General features: G+C 43.4%; 2 protein-coding genes across 2 annotated transcripts; one reads left to right on the top strand and one right to left on the bottom strand.

Annotated features, from left to right (window-relative positions):
• The first annotated feature begins 4,679 nt into the window (after positions 1 to 4,679).
• Positions 4,680 to 5,374, top strand: LOC148565745 (uncharacterized). Its single transcript, XM_088486571.1, has 2 exons — positions 4,680 to 4,874; positions 4,946 to 5,374. The coding sequence occupies exons 1-2, from the start codon at positions 4,680 to 4,682 to the stop codon at positions 5,372 to 5,374; spliced, it is 624 nt and encodes a 207-aa protein (XP_088342697.1).
• A 1,091-nt stretch (positions 5,375 to 6,465) lies between these two features.
• LOC148565744 (uncharacterized) lies at positions 6,466 to 11,310 on the bottom strand. The gene is made up of 2 exons (XM_088487223.1): positions 9,132 to 11,310; positions 6,466 to 8,819 (listed from the first exon to the last, which is right to left on the bottom strand). The coding sequence occupies exons 1-2, from the start codon at positions 11,308 to 11,310 to the stop codon at positions 6,466 to 6,468; spliced, it is 4,533 nt and encodes a 1,510-aa protein (XP_088343349.1).
• Between the last annotated feature and the right edge of the window lie 6,771 nt (positions 11,311 to 18,081).

Below are 18,081 nucleotides of genomic sequence, written 5' to 3'. Positions count from 1 at the left end.
GGTAAGTAATGAAGAAGAGATTGAATTGGAAGAAAGCTACCAAGAGGAAGAGGTTGAAACTGAAGAAGCTCGCAAAGAGGTGGAAGTTGCCAAGGGATTGCACGAGGGAATGGAGCTTGAAATCACCTTGCCAAAGCTGTTGGAGACCTCTCCCCCAAAGCCATTACCATCCAATACAACATTCAAGTGGGTAAAATTCTTATCCTTGACCTTTGCTTTCCCACTTGAATATGGTTTACTTGAGACAGATGGTCAGCTTAGAGCTCTTTGTGGCTATAAGAGTAAGAGGGAGATGGTTAGGGGTAAGAGTTGTCATGCAAGGTTCAATATGGTTGCATGCTCCAAATTGAAGTACAAAGGGTGGTATAATTCTCAATTGAGTGGGTCTAGAAGGTTGTTTGGGTGTCTCAGTGAGAATTCCGATTGCTCACCACCCAAGTGGAAAAAATGATGATCAACAAGAAGACGGGTGCAAAAGTAAGGTTTGGGACCCCGGAATTCATTCTAGCATTCAACACTCTTGGGGCCTTGTCACTTGCTTTAACTTGCTTGAAGGCTTTATGCAACTAGTGTGGGATCCCAGAGGCTATTGGAATTACAAACACTAGTGGGGATTCCAAGATGAGTTCAAGCACAAGCCTCCATGACAACGAGCTCACCAAATGTCCAACTTTAGGACAATAACTAAAAGTGCTAGGTGGGAGACAACCCACCATGGTATGATCTTTCATTTTATTTTCATCAGTGTTCATTCATAATTTCTGTATAATCATCTGCATTCTGCATTTTTCATGCATTAAAAAAAAGGGATTGACGCACGCGCGTCGTATGTATATGCGCCAATGAACAGAGAGTTGCGCGAGAGATGCGCGGGAGGGGGTGCGTGGCGCACAAGCCACGCCACACGTACGCGTACCTCACGCGTACGCGTCCCCCGCAGAAAAGTTCAACCCACGCATAAGCGTCAGTGACGCGTACGCATGGGAATGAAAATCGGCGTAAAAAGCATATTGAACAGAGAGTTGTGTGGCCATGGTGCTGGAGTAGTGCGAGAAGGCACGCGTCAGTTTGCACTTTTGGCCACCCATGCGTATGCATGGGTGATGCTTACGCGTCGCATGGCCGTCTCTATTTTCACACGTGCGCGTGATGCCCGAGCGCGCGTCGCGTCCCGTTTTTTATTCCTTTCTCCTTTCTTCTCTCCTTTCTCCTTCTTTCCTCCTCTTTTCTTACTCTCTTCTTCTTCCTTTCTCACTTTCTTCTCATCCTTATTCACTTTCATTCTATTTTACTTAATTTATTTACTTTCATTCATTGTATTTTAATTTTGTGCATATTTTTATTTTCTTTTGTATATTTATTATTTTTCCATTGGTGTTAAATTTTCTTATTCAACTGTTGCATCTTTTCTTGAATTATTCTGGTGCTTCATGACTTGTTTTATTCTGATTGGGTATTATTATTCATAATTCAATGCTATTCTTTTATGATACTTGCATTCTATTTTCATTGATGTGCACTTATACTATCTTGTATTACCCACTCCCTCTCCCCCATTTGTTGCAATTTTTTTTGCACTATTGATATGCCATTTGCTTCTACTGTTTTCTCACTTACATGTTGTAGCTACCATATAATTGAGACCCTCATTATTTGCATTAACCTACCCATATTTTATCTATTTTCTATCTTCTTATTTTCCTCTTCTTTTAGGATGGCCACCTGGAAAGAAAAAGAGAAACTTCTCAAGGGGGCGACAGACAAGTCCATCTGCACAATCTATGGGGAAAAGCGTCAGTTGGAGCCGCCCATCCACTTGCACATATCAGCATGCACCGAGAACGGTGCAATCTTTAAGTGTGGGGAGATCGATACCGACTTTTGTGGGTTAGTTATTTCCTTCTCAACAGCAATGTTTTATTTTCTTTGTTTGTTCATTGTTGCAATTGCATGTTTGATTGCATATTTATTTGATTTTGTGCATATTTACCACCACTTGGTTAAAGTAATATTTTCTTTTTCAAGAAACTTTTTATAACATTTCACTAATTTGATTTAAAATTTTTGATAAACTTGCTTAAAGGAATATTATACTGGAACATGGTTTAGAGTTCGAACACACAAAACCTGTGAGATTTTGAGCCTATTTGAATTCGTTGCATTCTATCAACCAATATTTTATTTTTGGTGTGTGTTGTTCTCTCTAAAATTGTGATCTTTGTCTTGCTTAATTCTATATTTCCATTGTTTAATGTATGCATGCACTTATATGATTGAGGCCTTTGTTTCACTGAGCTTACATACCCATATGGTCTTACCCTTTTATTATCCTTTGCAAACCAATGTTGAGCCTATTATACCCCTTTGTTCTTTACTTTAGCACATCACTAACTCTAAGTAGAAAATAATAATGTCCTTAATTTGAATCCTTGGTTAGCTTAGACTAGTGAGAGTGCTCATGAATTAAGTGTGGGAAAAGTGGGTTTGGAAACGTTTGGTTTTGGAAATTAAGTATGTTAAACTTCTTTATGAAAATGTGAAAGAAATGTTTAGAACATGTTCATGCATTCAATAATTCAATCATATGTGATTCGTCCGAACACTGGGGAGGCCGAGCTTGAGCGCTTCCGAGTGAGTTGACACCGAGGAGGAAGAGCTTGACGTCGGCCAGAAGTCAAACACCGCGGCGGGAATACCTGCACAAGATACTCCGACGCTCAAGTCAGTAGTGATTCACGGTGAGTGAGTTAACAGAAAAGAGTGAGTGAATAAGAGTGATAGAACCTGAGCCCTAGCCGAGTATATTAGCTAGGTTTTATAAGGGTTGGCTTTTGCCCGTTAGTGGATAAGTCCTGGTTTATAGGTTAGTTATGATATTCTGTTTTGGTGCTATAAACTATCTAGGCACGTTTCTTATTTTTAATTGGGTGATGCTGCTTCGGTCCTGATCACGTGCCGAGATTTTCGGACGGCTGATACGGGACCGAGCTTTATGATGCACGTGTCTTTTTATTCGGACGGGTGTGGTTGAGCTTATCTGCTCTTGTTCCGAGCTTGTTTACTGTGTCTCCAGCCTCAGAGATTTGCTCACCGAGTATTTTGGGTGACCGATGCGGGGCCGAGATTATTGGCTCACGTGCCGAGCTTTTTGTGCAACCGAGGATAAGGGTGACGTATCATAGCCCCCAAGCTTGCCTTGGTACGGACAAGACTAAGGCGAGCTTTTGGACCAAGAGTGCTGAATCCTCGGTTGCTGACTATGTCTCATATGTGGTCCCTGGAGCCCCCGAGCTCATCTTAGTGGGGTGTTGGTTTTGAAGCGTTTTTTGTAGCATTAAATGCATTAAATGGTTACTCTGATTTTTCGCGCCCTCATGAGTGATTGATTTGATTGTGCTCGCGCGTTCCAAGGAATCCCTGACCGTCTGATTTGCAGATTGCTGATCGTGGGTTTTTGATGGTTTTGATTAAAGGGCAACGTTTCATATGTAACTGCTTCCTTGCAATAAACTTGGTTGCCTTTGTTTCTCATTGTCTCTTTTTCTGTGTTGGTGATTTCTGCAATTTGGAGAGAATGAGCAAAAAAGGTGAGTGCTGATTTGCGTTTTCCTTCCCTCTCCCTATCTCATTTTTGTTTTGTGCTCTTTCCATGGAAGAAGAGAAGGTTGAGGCTGTTGGGGGTGATCGCTATAATTGGGTTGATACTAAGGTTAGGGGTTATGTTTCTCAGTTTAGTGATAAGGAGTCTGTTGAAGTGCTGGGTTCTAATGTTTGGGTTAAAAGTGGAGGTGAGATTAAGATAGAGATACTGCCCTGTGATGCTGATGATCGTGTCTTCCATTGTCGTAGTGATTGGGCTTTTTTCTATATGTATAGTTGCTTATTTACCGAACTAGGAGTTAGACTTCCCTTCACTGAGTTTGAATGTGGCGTCTTATATTGGTTAAATTGTGCTCCGAGCCAGCTTCACCCTAATTCCTGGGGATTTGTCAGGGCGTTTGAGATTTTGATGGAATTCCTTGAGCAGCCGCCCTCTCTTCGTTTGTTCTTCTCTTTGTTTCAGGCTAAAGGGGTTAATCGGGGTCTTTGGGTCAATCTTAGTAGCTACCCCCGCCGCGCTATCTTTGGTCTTTATAAATCTTCTTTTAAGGATTTCAAAACCATGTATGTCAAAGTGAGGAGTGTACCCGAGGAGTTTCCATTCTATCTAAATGAGTTTCTTGTTGAGAAGTTCCCTCTATACTGGTGTTCCGAACCTGTGCAAGCCTTAGACGTGGATGATAGGTCTGTTGAGGATCAACTTGTGATGGAATTTCTGTTTGAGAAGTTGGGCCCAAGGGGGTTACTATCTGTGTCCGAGTTGTTAAAATGGGATCTTGATAGAGAGGCGGTTCTGAGATATCTAGGTAAATTAGTAGTTTTTGCTTTGTTCATCTGTTTTGCCCTAGTTTGTTCTTACTCTGTTGGTTCTCTGTGCAGGTGACAAGGCGCCTACGATTACTACTGCTGGTCTGAAGTCATTCTTTAGTCAGCGGAGGAAAGCTGAAAAAGAAAGTTCGGCTACCAATGCTGATAAAGGTCTTGTGACTCAGCCGGAGCCTGCCCTTAAGTCTAAACGAAAGAGGGGTCTTTCGAAAGAGAAGATTGCTGAGGCTTATCTGAAGGAGGGAGAGTCTTCTATGGAGCTTCAGCGAGTGGAGTCTGCTTATGAGTCTCAGAAGAAACTGCATGGGTATTCAGAGGATGTACATAGTCGGTCTTTATGGGGTAAGTTGTATCCTTTTTCTGTTATGGCGGATGAGCTCTGCTGCTTTCCGGACGATATGAAGATGATTGAGGACATCGGGCATGTAGGAGTCAGCCGTTTTCTACAGGTAAGAGTTGTAGTTTGTTTTTGTATGTTAATGTTGTTGATGCTGTTATGATTTGTTTTCTCTTTTCTCAGGTGATTGGTGCGCGCATAGTGGCTGTTGGTCGTGCTGAGGAGCTTGCCCTTGAGAAGGAAAATAAGTCTGCTATGGATGTTACCAAGCTCTCCCTGGCTTTGGAGGAGAAAGAGAGGACCATCACAGAGCTGTCTGCTGATTTGTCTGAGGAGAAACGCCTTCGGCTTTCATCTGTAGAGGAGGTGAAAGCTGCTAAGGTTGAAAATGATCGTTTAGGGTTGCGGATTAAAGAGTTGCAAGCCGAAGTCTATGAGGCTTTTGCACAGGGATTTGAGCGTGCCGCTTCTCAAGTCCGTGTATTATTTCCTGAGTCAGACGTTGATAAGCTTGATGCGACGAAAGTGGTTGTGGGTGGGCAACTTGTGGACGATGAGGCCGCCGCTGCTGATGAGGGCGAGGGATCTAGTATTGGTGACAAAATTGAATAGGTGTTAAGTTTGTGGACTTTGTGTGTAGTATTGTTTTGTAGAATTTTCTTGTTTTGTCTTTTTGGGTGTTTCCTGAATATTTTGATGATACTCTGGCTTCCGAGCTTATAGCTCGGCTTAATGATGGCTCTCTGGTATTTTGAGTATGATGATGAAATGTATGTATAAGCCATTTCTTTTGAACGAAGTTGTTTAAAAATGAGAGCGGGCGCTCTAATGTTGTGATTTATAGCTTTGGCTTTTATAAAATATGGTGCTCCTACAATCGTAATGAGAATCATATGTTGTGCCGTGATTGCAATTATATGTGTGTTTGCGTTTGATGATTGTTGGTAAAGAGAGCAGTAGCTCAAATATAAGGGTTATGGTAAAGTAATCCCTTAGGATTCGCTCGAAATATTTTGTTTATCTTCTTCTTCTCCGAGAATCATGCTCGGAACGTGCGCGTTTCTCTCCGAGTATAGAGCTCGGATTAATTTTTAAATGTTCATTTATTGGAATGCATAGTAGAGAAAAAGGTGTTAGTTTTTTACTTGTCCGAGTATTGTGCTCGGTATGCGTATGTTGAATTCTGAGTATGAAGCTCAGATTAGTTTGTTCATTGGAAAAAACTTGGCTTGTGATGTTAGGGTTCCGAGGATTATGCTCGGATACTTGAAATGTTTACTGACTGGAACGTATGCTAACTGTCAAAACGGGAACTGTTTTGATTGCACATAAGTTGTATGGGTACAATGATTTGTTGCGTCCGGCCTCATTAAAACCCTTTCCGAGTAAAACCTTTGCGTTTTGGGAAAAAACCTTCGGAGGGAAAAAGAGTACCATCATTCGCTATTATACAGGCTATGTCAAGACTGATATTTCTTTAGAGAAGAGACGTTCCATGTTCCTGGAAGTTGTTCTCCTCTAAGGGTTTCTAGTTTGTAAGCCCCCTTTCCGAGGTTTTGAAGGACTCGGAAGGGTCCTTCCCAATTTGCTGCTAATTTGCCATGTGCTGGTGGTTTCCGTGCATCTTCTGTTCGTCTGAGTACAAGGTCTCCATTGTTGAATGACCTATGAGCTACTCTTTTGTGGTGTCTTTGCTCTAGGTATCATTTTCTGGCCCGCTGCTTTATGGTGGAGATGTCTCTGTCTTCTTCTATGAGGTCCAATTCGGCTAACCGAGCTTGTTGATTATTTGGCTGATCATAGAGCTCGGTTCTTAACGTTGGGACGCTGACTTCTACTGGAATGAGCGCTTCTGCGCCATATACCAATTTGAAGGGAGTTTCCCCTGTGGCAGATTGAATGCTGGTGTTGTAACCCCATAGGATTTCGGGGATGAGGTCGGCCCATTCTCCTTTAGCTTGCCCGAGCTTTTTCTTTAATCCCTGCAAGATAATTCTGTTAGCTGATTCGACTTGTCCGTTAGTTTGTGGGTGCTCAACTGAGCTGAAGTGATGTTTGATGTTGAAATGTGTCAGAAAAGTGGCGAGCTTATGGTCTGTAAATTGTCTTCCGTTATCCGAGATTACTTCTCTTGGGATACCGAATCTGCATATGATATTTTTCCATAGAAAAGATCGCACTTTTTCTGCTGTTATGTGGGCTAGTGGTTGTGCCTCTATCCACTTAGAGAAATAGTCAATTGACACTAAGAGGAACTTTACCTGGCCTGGCGCTTTCGGAAAGGGTCCGAGGATGTCTAATCCCCACCTATCGAAAGGCCAGCTTACCTCTATGGTATGGAGCTCCTCGGCCGGAGTCTCTGAGAGGGTGGCGTGCTTTTGACAATTATCACATGCTTTGACCTTTGTGATGCAGTCCTGTTTTATCGTCGGCCAATAGTAACCTGTTCGCAAGATTTTTGCTGCTAGTGCTCGGCCGCCAATATGGTTGCCACAGGCTCCTTCATGTGTTTCAGCCATAACCTCCTTGGCTTCCTCTTTGCTGATGCACTTGAGCAGTGGTTGTGAATATCCTCGCCTGTATAGGGTGTTTCCGAGCACTGTATAGAAGCTTGCTCTTCGTCGGAAGAGGGGCAAGTTTGGTTCGTTATTTGGTATGGTGCCTGTGTTTATATAATTGAGGAAAGGTATTCGCCAATCTGGGACCTGTGTAATGCTCAAAATTGTATCCTGCTCAAAACTTGGTTTGTCGAGTGTTAGCTGGGACAGTGCCGATGTCTTTTCGGCTTGCCGAGTTGTGGCTAACTTAGATAACACATCGGCCCTGGTGTTTTGTTCTCGGTTTACATGGATAATATTAAATTCTTTAAATTTTGAAATTAGATCCTTTGTTACGAGCCAATATTTCTCTAACAAAGGATCTTTTACCTGGAATTCGCCCTTTATTTGATGTACCACTAATGAAGAGTCGCAGTAGGCTGTTATCCGAGGTATTTGTAGTTGTAAGGCGAGCTTTAGTCCAGCGAGTAGGGCTTCGTACTCCGCCTGATTGTTGCTTGCGTTGAAGCGGAACTGCAGTGATTGCTCGGCCACCACTTTGTTTCCTTCCTTGAGTAGTATCCCCGCTCCGCTGCCTTCCTTGTTGGATGCTCCATCTACATGTACGCTCCATCTGACCTCTGTATTATGTGTGTCATTGGTCATTTCTGATATGAAGTCGGCTAGCACCTGTGACTTCAGTGTTTTTCTTGATTCGTATTGAATGTCGAACTCGGAGAGCTCGACCGACCATTTTATTAATCTGCCGGCGAGCTCGGGTCTGGTTAGTATTTGTCTTAGCGGTTGGTCTGTTCGCACTATGATTGTGTGGCTTTGGAAGTAGTGCCGTAATCTCCTTGCTGTGGTGATTAGTGCCAGCGCCAGTTGTTCTATCTTCGGGTACCTTGTTTCTGTTGGTTGTAGTACCCTACTGATGAAGTATACCGGGCTTTGCTTTTTTCCTGTTTCTGTCACTAAGACCGAGCTTATAGCATGGTTAGATATTGATAGGTATAAATATAGTGGCTTACCTGTCTCTGGCCTTTGGAGGATTGGTGGTGATGTGAGGTGTTGTTTAAGTTCGGTAAAAGCGTTCTCACATTCGTCAGTCCAGGTGAATTTTCTGCCTTTAGAAAATGTCTGGAAAAAGTTATAAGATCGGCTTGCTACTGCTGGTAGGAAGCGTGATAGAGCAGCTATTCTTCCTGCAAGTTGTTGGACTTCCTTTACCGTTTTTGGGCTTGTCATGTTTAGTATGGCTTTGCATTTTTCCGGGTTGGCCTCGATGCCTCGAGATGTCAACATGAACCCGAGGAACTTCCCTCCTTGTACTCCGAACGCGCATTTGTCTGGATTGAGTCTCATGTTATATGCTCGGAGTTGTTTGAAGATTTCTACTAGGTCGTCGCAGTGTGACCCCTGCATAGGTGTTTTTGCTACCATGTCGTCTACATAGACCTCCATATTGCGGCCTATCTGCTGTTGGAATACTTTGTCCATCAGCCTTTGGTATGTTGCACCTGCATTCTTTAGGCCAAAGGGCATTACCTTGTAACAAAAGTTCCCATGCTCTGTTATAAAAGCTGTTTTGCTTTGGTCTTTTGGGTGCATTAGAATCTGGTTATAGCCAGAGTATGCATCCATAAAACTCAAAGCTTTGAAGCCAGAGGCGTTATCAACTAATTTATCAATGCAAGGCAATGGGTATGCATCTTTAGGGCAAGCTTTATTTAAATTTGTAAAGTCGACGCACATGCGCCATTTACCTGAGCTCTTCCTTACCATTACCACGTTGGACAACCATGTGGTGAAGCGAATTTCTTTGATGAAACCTGCATTGAGGAGCTTCTGAGTTTCTTCGAGTGCTGCTTGTTTTTTCTCCTCTCCGAGGGTCCTTTTCTTCTGTGCAACTGGTCGGATTGTTTTGTCGATTGCTAGCTTGTGGCAGATGACTTCTGGGTTGATTCTGGGCATGTCATCTAGTGTCCATGCAAAAAGGTCGGCGTTCTGGCGCAGTATGTGAATGAGTCTTGCTCGGTCTGCCCCTTCTAATGCCTCTCCGACATATGTGCATTGTTTGTCGTCTGCCGTTAGTGTTATTTGTTGAAGATTGTCCATTGGCCGAGGTCTTTCGCCGAGGTCTTCTCTCGGGTCTAGATCGGCTAGTGTTGCTGTGGTGGTGGACGTGTGGATTGCTTGAACTTGGGACCGAGCTTCCTGTTTTGTTTGTATTGATTTTAGGCCAGCATTGTAGCATTGCCGAGCTTCTTGATGGTCGGCATGCACCGTAGCGATCTTGTTTCCCTGCACTGGAAACTTGACACACAAGTGTAATGTGGACACCACTGCCCTGAATACATTCAGGGCGGGTCTCCCAAGTATAATATTGTAAGGGCTGTAATAGTTTACTATCAGGTATTGAATATCGATTGACTTTGACATAGGGATTTCTCCCATTGTGGTCTTTAGCCATATTTGTCCCATGATGGGGACTCTCTCTCCGGAGAACCCAATTAGCTCTCCGGAGGAGGGCTGTATTAATTTTTCTGATAATTTCATCTTTGTAAAAGTAGAGTAAAATAAAACATCTGCGCTACTACCTGGATCTAACAATGTCTTTCTTACCAACAGTTCTCCGACCTGGATTGAAATTACCACGGGATCATCGAGGTTAGGGCTTGCCGATTTGAAGTCTGCTTGGTTGAAGGATATTGTGACATCTGGTTCTTTGTCCTTTTTTGGTTGTATAGTTCCTTCGATTGCCAGCATTGCTCTGTAGCTTCGCTTCCTGGCCGAGCTTGTTTCTCCTCCACCTGCGAATCCCCCTGATATATGGTTGATGACTCCTCTTGGTGGATCAGGAGTCGTCCTCTCTTTTTTGTCGTCGGCCTTTGGTTGTTTATGTTCTCCTCTATCCGCGTTTCCTCCTCTGCCTTTCCGGGTCTCGACGTATTTGTCCAGCAGCCCTTGGCGTGCTAGCCTTTTTAGGAGGTCCTTTGCAACGATGCAGTCATCCGTAGCATGACCGAACTTCCGGTGGAAAGCACAGTGCTTCGTCTTGTCCACGAACCTTTGATCATGGTAGTTCCCTGCTCGGGCTGGTGGCTTTATGATTTTGGCGTTGAGGATTTCTCTGATGATGTTCTCTCTTCTAGTGTTGAATCTGGTGTATGTGTTGTACTTGGACGCGGGCTTAGAAGGTTTCTTAGTGTCCCTGTTGCTTGGCGATCTGAATGTCCTTTCTTCGTCTCTCCGATGTGGTTGTTTGTCTGGCTTTTGAGCTTCTCGGAGTTCTTCGATCTCCATTTGACCTGCCGCCCTTTCTCGGAATTCCTCTAGCGTCTTCGGCTTTGTTATGGCAATGGTCTCCCGAAATTTGCCAGGCCTGAGGCCAGCTTTGAGAGCGTGCAGGTGAACGGCCGGGTCCAAGTCTTGGATTTCCATAGTGGCGTCCGCGAATCTGGTCATGTAGTCTTTCAGGCTCTCGTGCTGACCTTGTTTGATGGTGCCGAGGTAGTCCGAGCCATGAACATAGATTCTTGATGCAGCAAAGTAATCAATGAATGATCTGGCGAGGTCTTCAAAGGATGAGATCGAACCTGCAGAAAGTTTAGAAAACCATAGCAACGCAGCACCATCTAGGTACGTGGGGAATGCTCGGCAGAGAACGGGCTCATTGTTAGGGCCGTTGAAAAACATCATTGATTGGAACTTCTTCACATGGGCCCGAGGGTCGCCGAACCCCTTGTACGGTTCTAGCGCGGTGGGCAGCGTGAAGTTTTTCGGCATCTGGTAGTTTGTGATTTCCTCTGAGAAAGGGTTGTCAAGGGTGAACTTCTCCTTTGGCGGGATGACGTTTAAAGGGTCCGCCGCACTTTGAGCCGAGCCTTTGGAGTTTTCTCCATTGTTTTGTGTTGAGAGCTCAGCTATCCTCCGTACCTCCGCCTGAAGCTCAGTAATCTGAGCCAGGAGGTCATCCTGTGAGAGTTGTGGATTTTCCTTGTCAGCCATGTCCGAGGATCGGGAATCCTGCAAAATAAAGTAAGAGACTAAACAAAGGAAACAGTGGGGTTCGATGTATTCGGGCCCCACGGTGGGCGCCAAGTGATTCGTCCGAACACTGGGGAGGCCGAGCTTGAGCGCTTCCGAGTGAGTTGACACCGAGGAGGAAGAGCTTGACGTCGGCCGGAAGTCAAACACCGCGGCGGGAATACCTGCACAAGATACTCCGACGCTCAAGTCAGTAGTGATTCACGGTGAGTGAGTTAACAGAAAAGAGTGAGTGAATAAGAGTGATAGAACCTGAACCCTAGCCGAGTATATTAGCTAGGTTTTATAAGGGTTGGCTTTTGCCCGTTAGTGGATAAGTCCTGGTTTATAGGTTAGTTATGATATTCTGTTTTGGTGCTATAAACTATCTAGGCACGTTTCTTATTTTTAATTGGGTGATGCTGCTTCGGTCCTGATCACGTGCCGAGATTTTCGGACGGCTGATACGGGACCGAGCTTTATGATGCACGTGTCTTTTTATTCGGACGGGTGTGGTTGAGCTTATCTGCTCTTGTTCCGAGCTTGTTTACTGTGTCTCCAGCCTCAGAGATTTGCTCACCGAGTATTTTGGGTGACCGATGCGGGGCCGAGATTATTGGCTCACGTGCCGAGCTTTTTGTGCAACCGAGGATAAGGGTGACGTATCAATATGCATTGAGAAAAATAAAAGAAAAAAATATAAAAATAAAAAAAAGGGGAGAAAAAAAAGAAAAAAAAGGGAGAAAATAATAAACAGGGGACAAAATGTCCCAAAGTAAATTGCAATAGCAATGCATATGTACTGTACTCAAAATCGGATGCATGAATATGTGGTAAACATAGTAAATGAGTAGTTAGATTTTGTATTGTGATTACATAGATTGTCTTAAGTTAGGTGGGAAAAGTTTAAGTTAATTAGTCCACTTGGCCAAATACAATCCTACCTTGACCCTAACCCCATTACAACCCTTAAAAGACCTCTTGATATGTGTATCTGTGCATTAATTCTTTGTTGATTGGTAGAAGAAAAGAAAGCCTTAGAAAGCATGGTTAGTAGAGAATTGAGAGAGTCAAACCTTAAACACTTGAGTGATTAGAGTGTATACACTTCCGGTGAGGGTTCGATGCTCGATTCTTTGTTCCCGGCTTTCATGAACTATTTTCTTCTGCAAGTTTACTTGTACTTTATTTTGTGATTTGAATTAGTGAAATCCAGTTCATAATTGTTCTTAAAAGATTTGTTTACTTTCAACCAAGTAGGTAGAAGTATTTTTGCATTTAGTTACATTCATATAAATAGGTTGTATTTCATAAGTTTTACCATTCCCCTTCACTCCTTTATAGCTTCTCCTGAGCTTAGCATGAGGACATGCTAATATTTAAGTGTGGGAAGATTTGATGGACCACTATTTTGTGGTACATCTTGTGCTTAATTGAGTGGATTTTATCCACTATTCTCACACTTATTCATGTAAATTGCATGTTTTACATTTTCCTTCCTGATTTTGTGCTATGATTGAAAACATGTTTCTTTGGTCTTAATTTAGCTAATTTTAATCCTCTCTTATTACCATTCGATGCCATGATATGTGTGTTAAGTGTTTTCAAGGTTTATAGGGCAGGAATGACTTAGAGGATGGAAAGGAAGAATGAAAAAGTGGAAGGAATACAAGAAATTGAAGGAATTGCTAAAGCTGTCCAGCCTGACCTCTTCGTACTTAAGTGACCATAACTTGAGCTACAAAGGTCCAAATAAGGCGGTTTCAGTTACATTGGAAAGCTAACATCTGGGGCTTCGCAATGATATATAATTTGTCATAGTTGTCTAGATGTTGGGTGACGTGCACGCGTGGATCACGGCGTACACGTGACCTGGCAAAAATTCAATCCACGCGTACGCATGGATGACGTGTACGCGTGACAGTGCCGCGTGCTAGACGTATCAAAAATCTCTGGGGGCAATTTATGGGCTGTTTTTGACCTAGTTTTCGGCCTAGAAAACACATATTAGAGGCTACAAAGTGGGGGAATCCATTCATTCATTCAGCATTCATTCATAACTCACGATTTGAGGTTTTAGATGTAGTTTCTAGAGAGAGAGGCTCTCTTCTCTCTCTAGGCTTTAGGATTTAGGATTTCTCTTAGTTTTAGGATTACTTCTTCTGCATTCCAGGTTTAATGTTCCTTTAATTTAGTTTCTCTTCTACTTTTATTTATTCTAGTGCTTTGGTTTATCTATTTCACTTGTTAATTACTTATTTTCCCAATTTGGTTTATGAACCTTCCAATGTTAGATTTGATTTTATATTCATTGCAATTTGAGGTATTTCAGACTTATGATTTTAATTTAGCTTTTTACATTCTTAGCTTGAATTGATCAATTGGTGACTGATAAACCCATATTTCATGAGTTCTTTTGTGCTTAATTTGAGTGATTTATACAATCCCTCACCTTCTTATTCACATTAATTGCATGGTTTTACTTTCCCTTCCTTATTATGTCATATTGTGAAAAACATGTTTCCTAAGCTTTAAAAATTAATTATTTTAATGACCTTTATTTCCATTCGATGCCGTGATTAGTGTGTTGAGTAGTTTTAGGTTTTCTAAGGCAGAATGACTTAAAGGATGAAAAAGGAAACATACAAAAATGGAAGGAGAAGGCAAAACGGAGCTTTGAAGGAAACTGGTATTCACGCGATCGCATGGACGACGCGATCGCGTGCCAAGCACGAATCAGCAGCGACGCGGCCGCATGACTGACGCGACCGCGCGCCTTAAGCAGAACGCACATGACGTGGTCGCATGACTGACGCGACCGCATGGCAAGGAAAAGCTCCGAATGACGCGACCGCGTGACCCACGCAGACGCGTGACAGAGGCCACATATCAGAATTTACGGAATACGCCCCCAGCAAATTCTGAAGCCCTTTTTGGCCCAGATCCAAGTACAGACAGCATAGACCAGAGGTTATAAAGTGTGGGAATGCATCCATTCAAAGGGAGCTCGCATATTTTATTTTTCAATGATTTAGATTTAGTTGAGAGGGAGATCTTCTCCCCTCTCTCTCTCTTAGGATTAGGATTTCTTCTTGCTTTAAGAGTGACTCTCAATCTAGGTTTTATATTTCTTTGTTTTAAACTTCCCTTCTATTTTATTTATTTATTTCAGTATCTGAGTTGGCTATTTATCTTTATAATTGAATTTATGAATTTCTTCCATGTTACAGACTGTTATTTGAATTAATGATAATTGAGGTATTTTCAGTTTATGATTGTTCTCTTGATTTAAGTTACCATTGCTTCCCATCTAAGGACATTTTTATTATTCCAGCAATTTTACTTTTTCCCCTTTTGGTCCTGGTTAAGAATTCAGTAACTCAACAGTTATCAAACTCAACATAACTGATAATCGTTATCTTGCTAATTGAGCTGAACTTAAGTAATCTCAACCCTTTCTTAGGAAATAAATAGGATTCAAAGGTCAATTTAATTAGTCCCTTGACTTTCCTTTGCTTTAGTAAAGGTTGACCAAGTGGAATTTAGATTTAACCTTCGTTGTAGTTGAGAGAGATAACTAAGTTGGACCTCCAATTTCTCTTACCTTGCTAAAAGTCTTCTTTACAGTATTTATTTATTTTAATTGCCATTTACTTTACTTGTCATTTAAATTACTTGCTTCTCATCTTCTAAACCCCGATTACAACCTTTATAGCCAATAATAAGAGCATACTTCCTCGCAGTTCCTTGAGAAGACGACCCGAGGTTTGAATACTCGGTTAACAATTTTTAAAGGGGTTTGTTACTTGTGACACCCAAAACGTTTGTATGAAGGAATTTCTGTCGGTTTAGAGACTATATCTACAACGCGACTGTTTTTATGACATTCTTTACTTGCAAAAATCCCAACGTCAAAATGGCGCCGTTGCCGGGGAGCTGCTAACGTGTGCCTTATTATTGGTTATTGTAAATATTTTTCTTTTGCTTGTTTATTTATTTTTGTTTTTCCTTTTTATCTTTATTTGCTACTATGAACTCTCACCCCTCTCGCTTTGAGTATGGTTCTAATATTGTTAAGGGAAATAGAAGTTACAGCAGGAATGTGCATCAAGGTCAGACCAATCAAGGATGGATAGAACCAAGAGGATCTAATCAACCCTTTTGGCAGCAACACCCTCTGAGATATCCTGGACAAAGACCATTCTACAGTGCATACCCAGCTGAAAGACATGGTGGACAACCTTGTAACTACCAACAAGCCCCACCCCGTGCATATAAACCATCCTTTCAACATAACCTCGAACCACCACACTCACAAGCTTCTCTTCACCATTCGCCACCATATGATCCTTCCTTACCCCAATACCAATCCAATCGTTCCCAATCACCACCACTTTCCTTTGTATCATGTCCAAGTCCAGCAACCCGAGAAGCAGAGGATCGCCTAAAGGAAACAGTACATAAATTTCAAACAACCATTCAACAACTGGAGCAAGCGATAATTCAATGGGTTTCTAGGCGCTCAAATACACAAGGATTAGCCACAGCCCCATATGGACAACCCAATGAAGAGCAGAGCATGAAGGAATTGCCAGAAACTCTAGTGGACAAGACAGAGCATGAATTTGTACTAGAACAATTAGAAGAAGCTGTCATTGTTCAAGAAGAAGAGTTGGTTGAAGACCTAGGAGATGCTGAACTTCCATGGAAATCCAAAATTGAGGAAAACTCCGTCCAGGATGCTACAGTTGATGCTAAGGAGGATACTGTACAATCTCCAAGGCAAGTCGTTTATGAGGAATCAGATGGAATAATCCAAGAAGCAAATTCCCTTGATGATGATAGTCACAAGTCTAGCTCCCTTAGTGATGAACTTGCATCCGCAAGTGAATTCTCTGAGATTGAAGAATCTTCCCCAAGTGAATATGAATATGATGCGGAGGTAGATTTCTCTCAACCTCCAATCTATGACTCAAGTGATGAGGAAGACACCGAAGACTTTGACCAGGACACAGATACAATTGAAGATCTTTGCAAAGAAGTGGAGAAATTCACAGAAGAGCACAAGGAAACGGAACTTGTAGAACCACCAAAAACACCTATCCCAAGGCCATTACCACCTAATACAAGCTTCAAGTGGGTACAATCCTTAACTTATAACTTCACTTATTCACTTGAATATGGTTTGCTTGAAACTGATGGCCAGCTTAGAGCTCTCTGCGGCTTTAAGAGTAAGCGGGAAATGGCTCGTACTCAGAGCTGGTGCACAAGGTTCAATAAGGTCCCACGCTTTACCTCGAAGTACACGGATTGGTATCATGCTCAATTACATGGATCACGGAAAACGTTTGGTCACCAAGGTGAGATTCTACTTTTTAACCCGCCCGAATGGAAACATGCAGATCAAGACGGAGGCGGATTTAAAAGCAAGGCTTGGAATCCTGGACTCTATCCTGACATTCGTAGTCCTGGGAGCCTGAAAATCTGTTTGGAGCTGCTCAGAAGCTTTGCTTGCTTAGTTTGGGACCCCGGAGGCTATTGGCATTCCAAGCACTGGTGGAGATTTTTGGACGAATTTAAACATAAACCACCATAATAGGATACTCCTCCAATGTCCAACTTAAGGACTTTAAATAAAAGTGCTAGGTGGGAGACAACCCACCATGGTATGGTCGCTTCTTTTTCAATTTATTTCTTGTTAATTGCTTTCATTTTTCCTTTTTCATTTTAATTTATTAAACCTGGAATCATGCATAACATTCATGTTAATCATTGCATTCTACATTTTTCATATATATATATATATATAAAAGGGTGCACGACGCAATCGCATGCCCCATGCGATCGCGTCATATTGCGAAAAACACCACCCGCGTGACCGCGTGACCCACGTGGCCGCGTGACATATATATCGGCGTAAGGATCCAACGAACAGAAAGTTAGGCTGGAATCGGGCGGCCCTTGTGCGTTTCGCACAAATTGGCCCACGCGATCGCATGCCCCATGCGATCGCGTCACTTGCACAATACCAATCCCATGCGACCGCGTGAGCGACGCGATCGCGTCGCATGGATTGCACATCACCCCAAAAGGAGATAGAGAGTTGTGCTAAAACGACGCTGGAGTCGTGCGTTTAGCACGAATTCCATCGACGCGATCGCGCGACCCACGCGATCGCGTCACTGCTCTTTCCCCCCTCTCATGCGATCGCGCGCCCCACGCGATTGCGTCACTCCCATTTTCACCCCAACCACGCGACCGCGTGCCCCACGCGACCGCGTGGATTCGAAAATATAACCCCCCCAGCCACGCGAACCCTATCAGTCGCGCAGCCCCCCACCCCCAACCTTCTTCTCCCTCTCTGCTTCTTCTTCCTCCAGCCACCACCCAGCACCACCCAGCCGCCACCGCGCCACCACCCAGACGCCGCCGCCGTCCAGACACCGCCGCCGTACCACCCCCTCCCCTCCCTTCTTCTTCCTTCTTCCTCTCTCCTCCCCTCTCCACCACTGCCCTCCGCGACCACCGCCCACCACCGCCGGCCATCCAGCTGCGCCTCCCCTCTCCGCCACCCACCCGCAAACCCCCCTTCTTCTATCACTAACCCTAAACCCTCTCTCCGCCACTGCCCCCCTCAGCCGCCACCGCGACACCGTGCCCCGCCACCACGCCGGACGCCACCGCAGCCACCTTCTTCCCCGTTCCACCCTTTCCGCCTACCAGGTTCCGCAAAACGCAACCCCCTTTTATCCG

This window comes from Arachis ipaensis, chromosome B5 (assembly GCF_059453495.1).
Source record: "Arachis ipaensis isolate K30076 ecotype BB chromosome B5, ASM5945349v1, whole genome shotgun sequence".
In the NCBI taxonomy this organism is placed as follows: domain Eukaryota; kingdom Viridiplantae; phylum Streptophyta; class Magnoliopsida; order Fabales; family Fabaceae; genus Arachis; species Arachis ipaensis.
The sequence above is the reverse complement of the archived record's forward strand: the minus strand, read 5'-3'. Positions and strand labels throughout refer to the sequence as shown.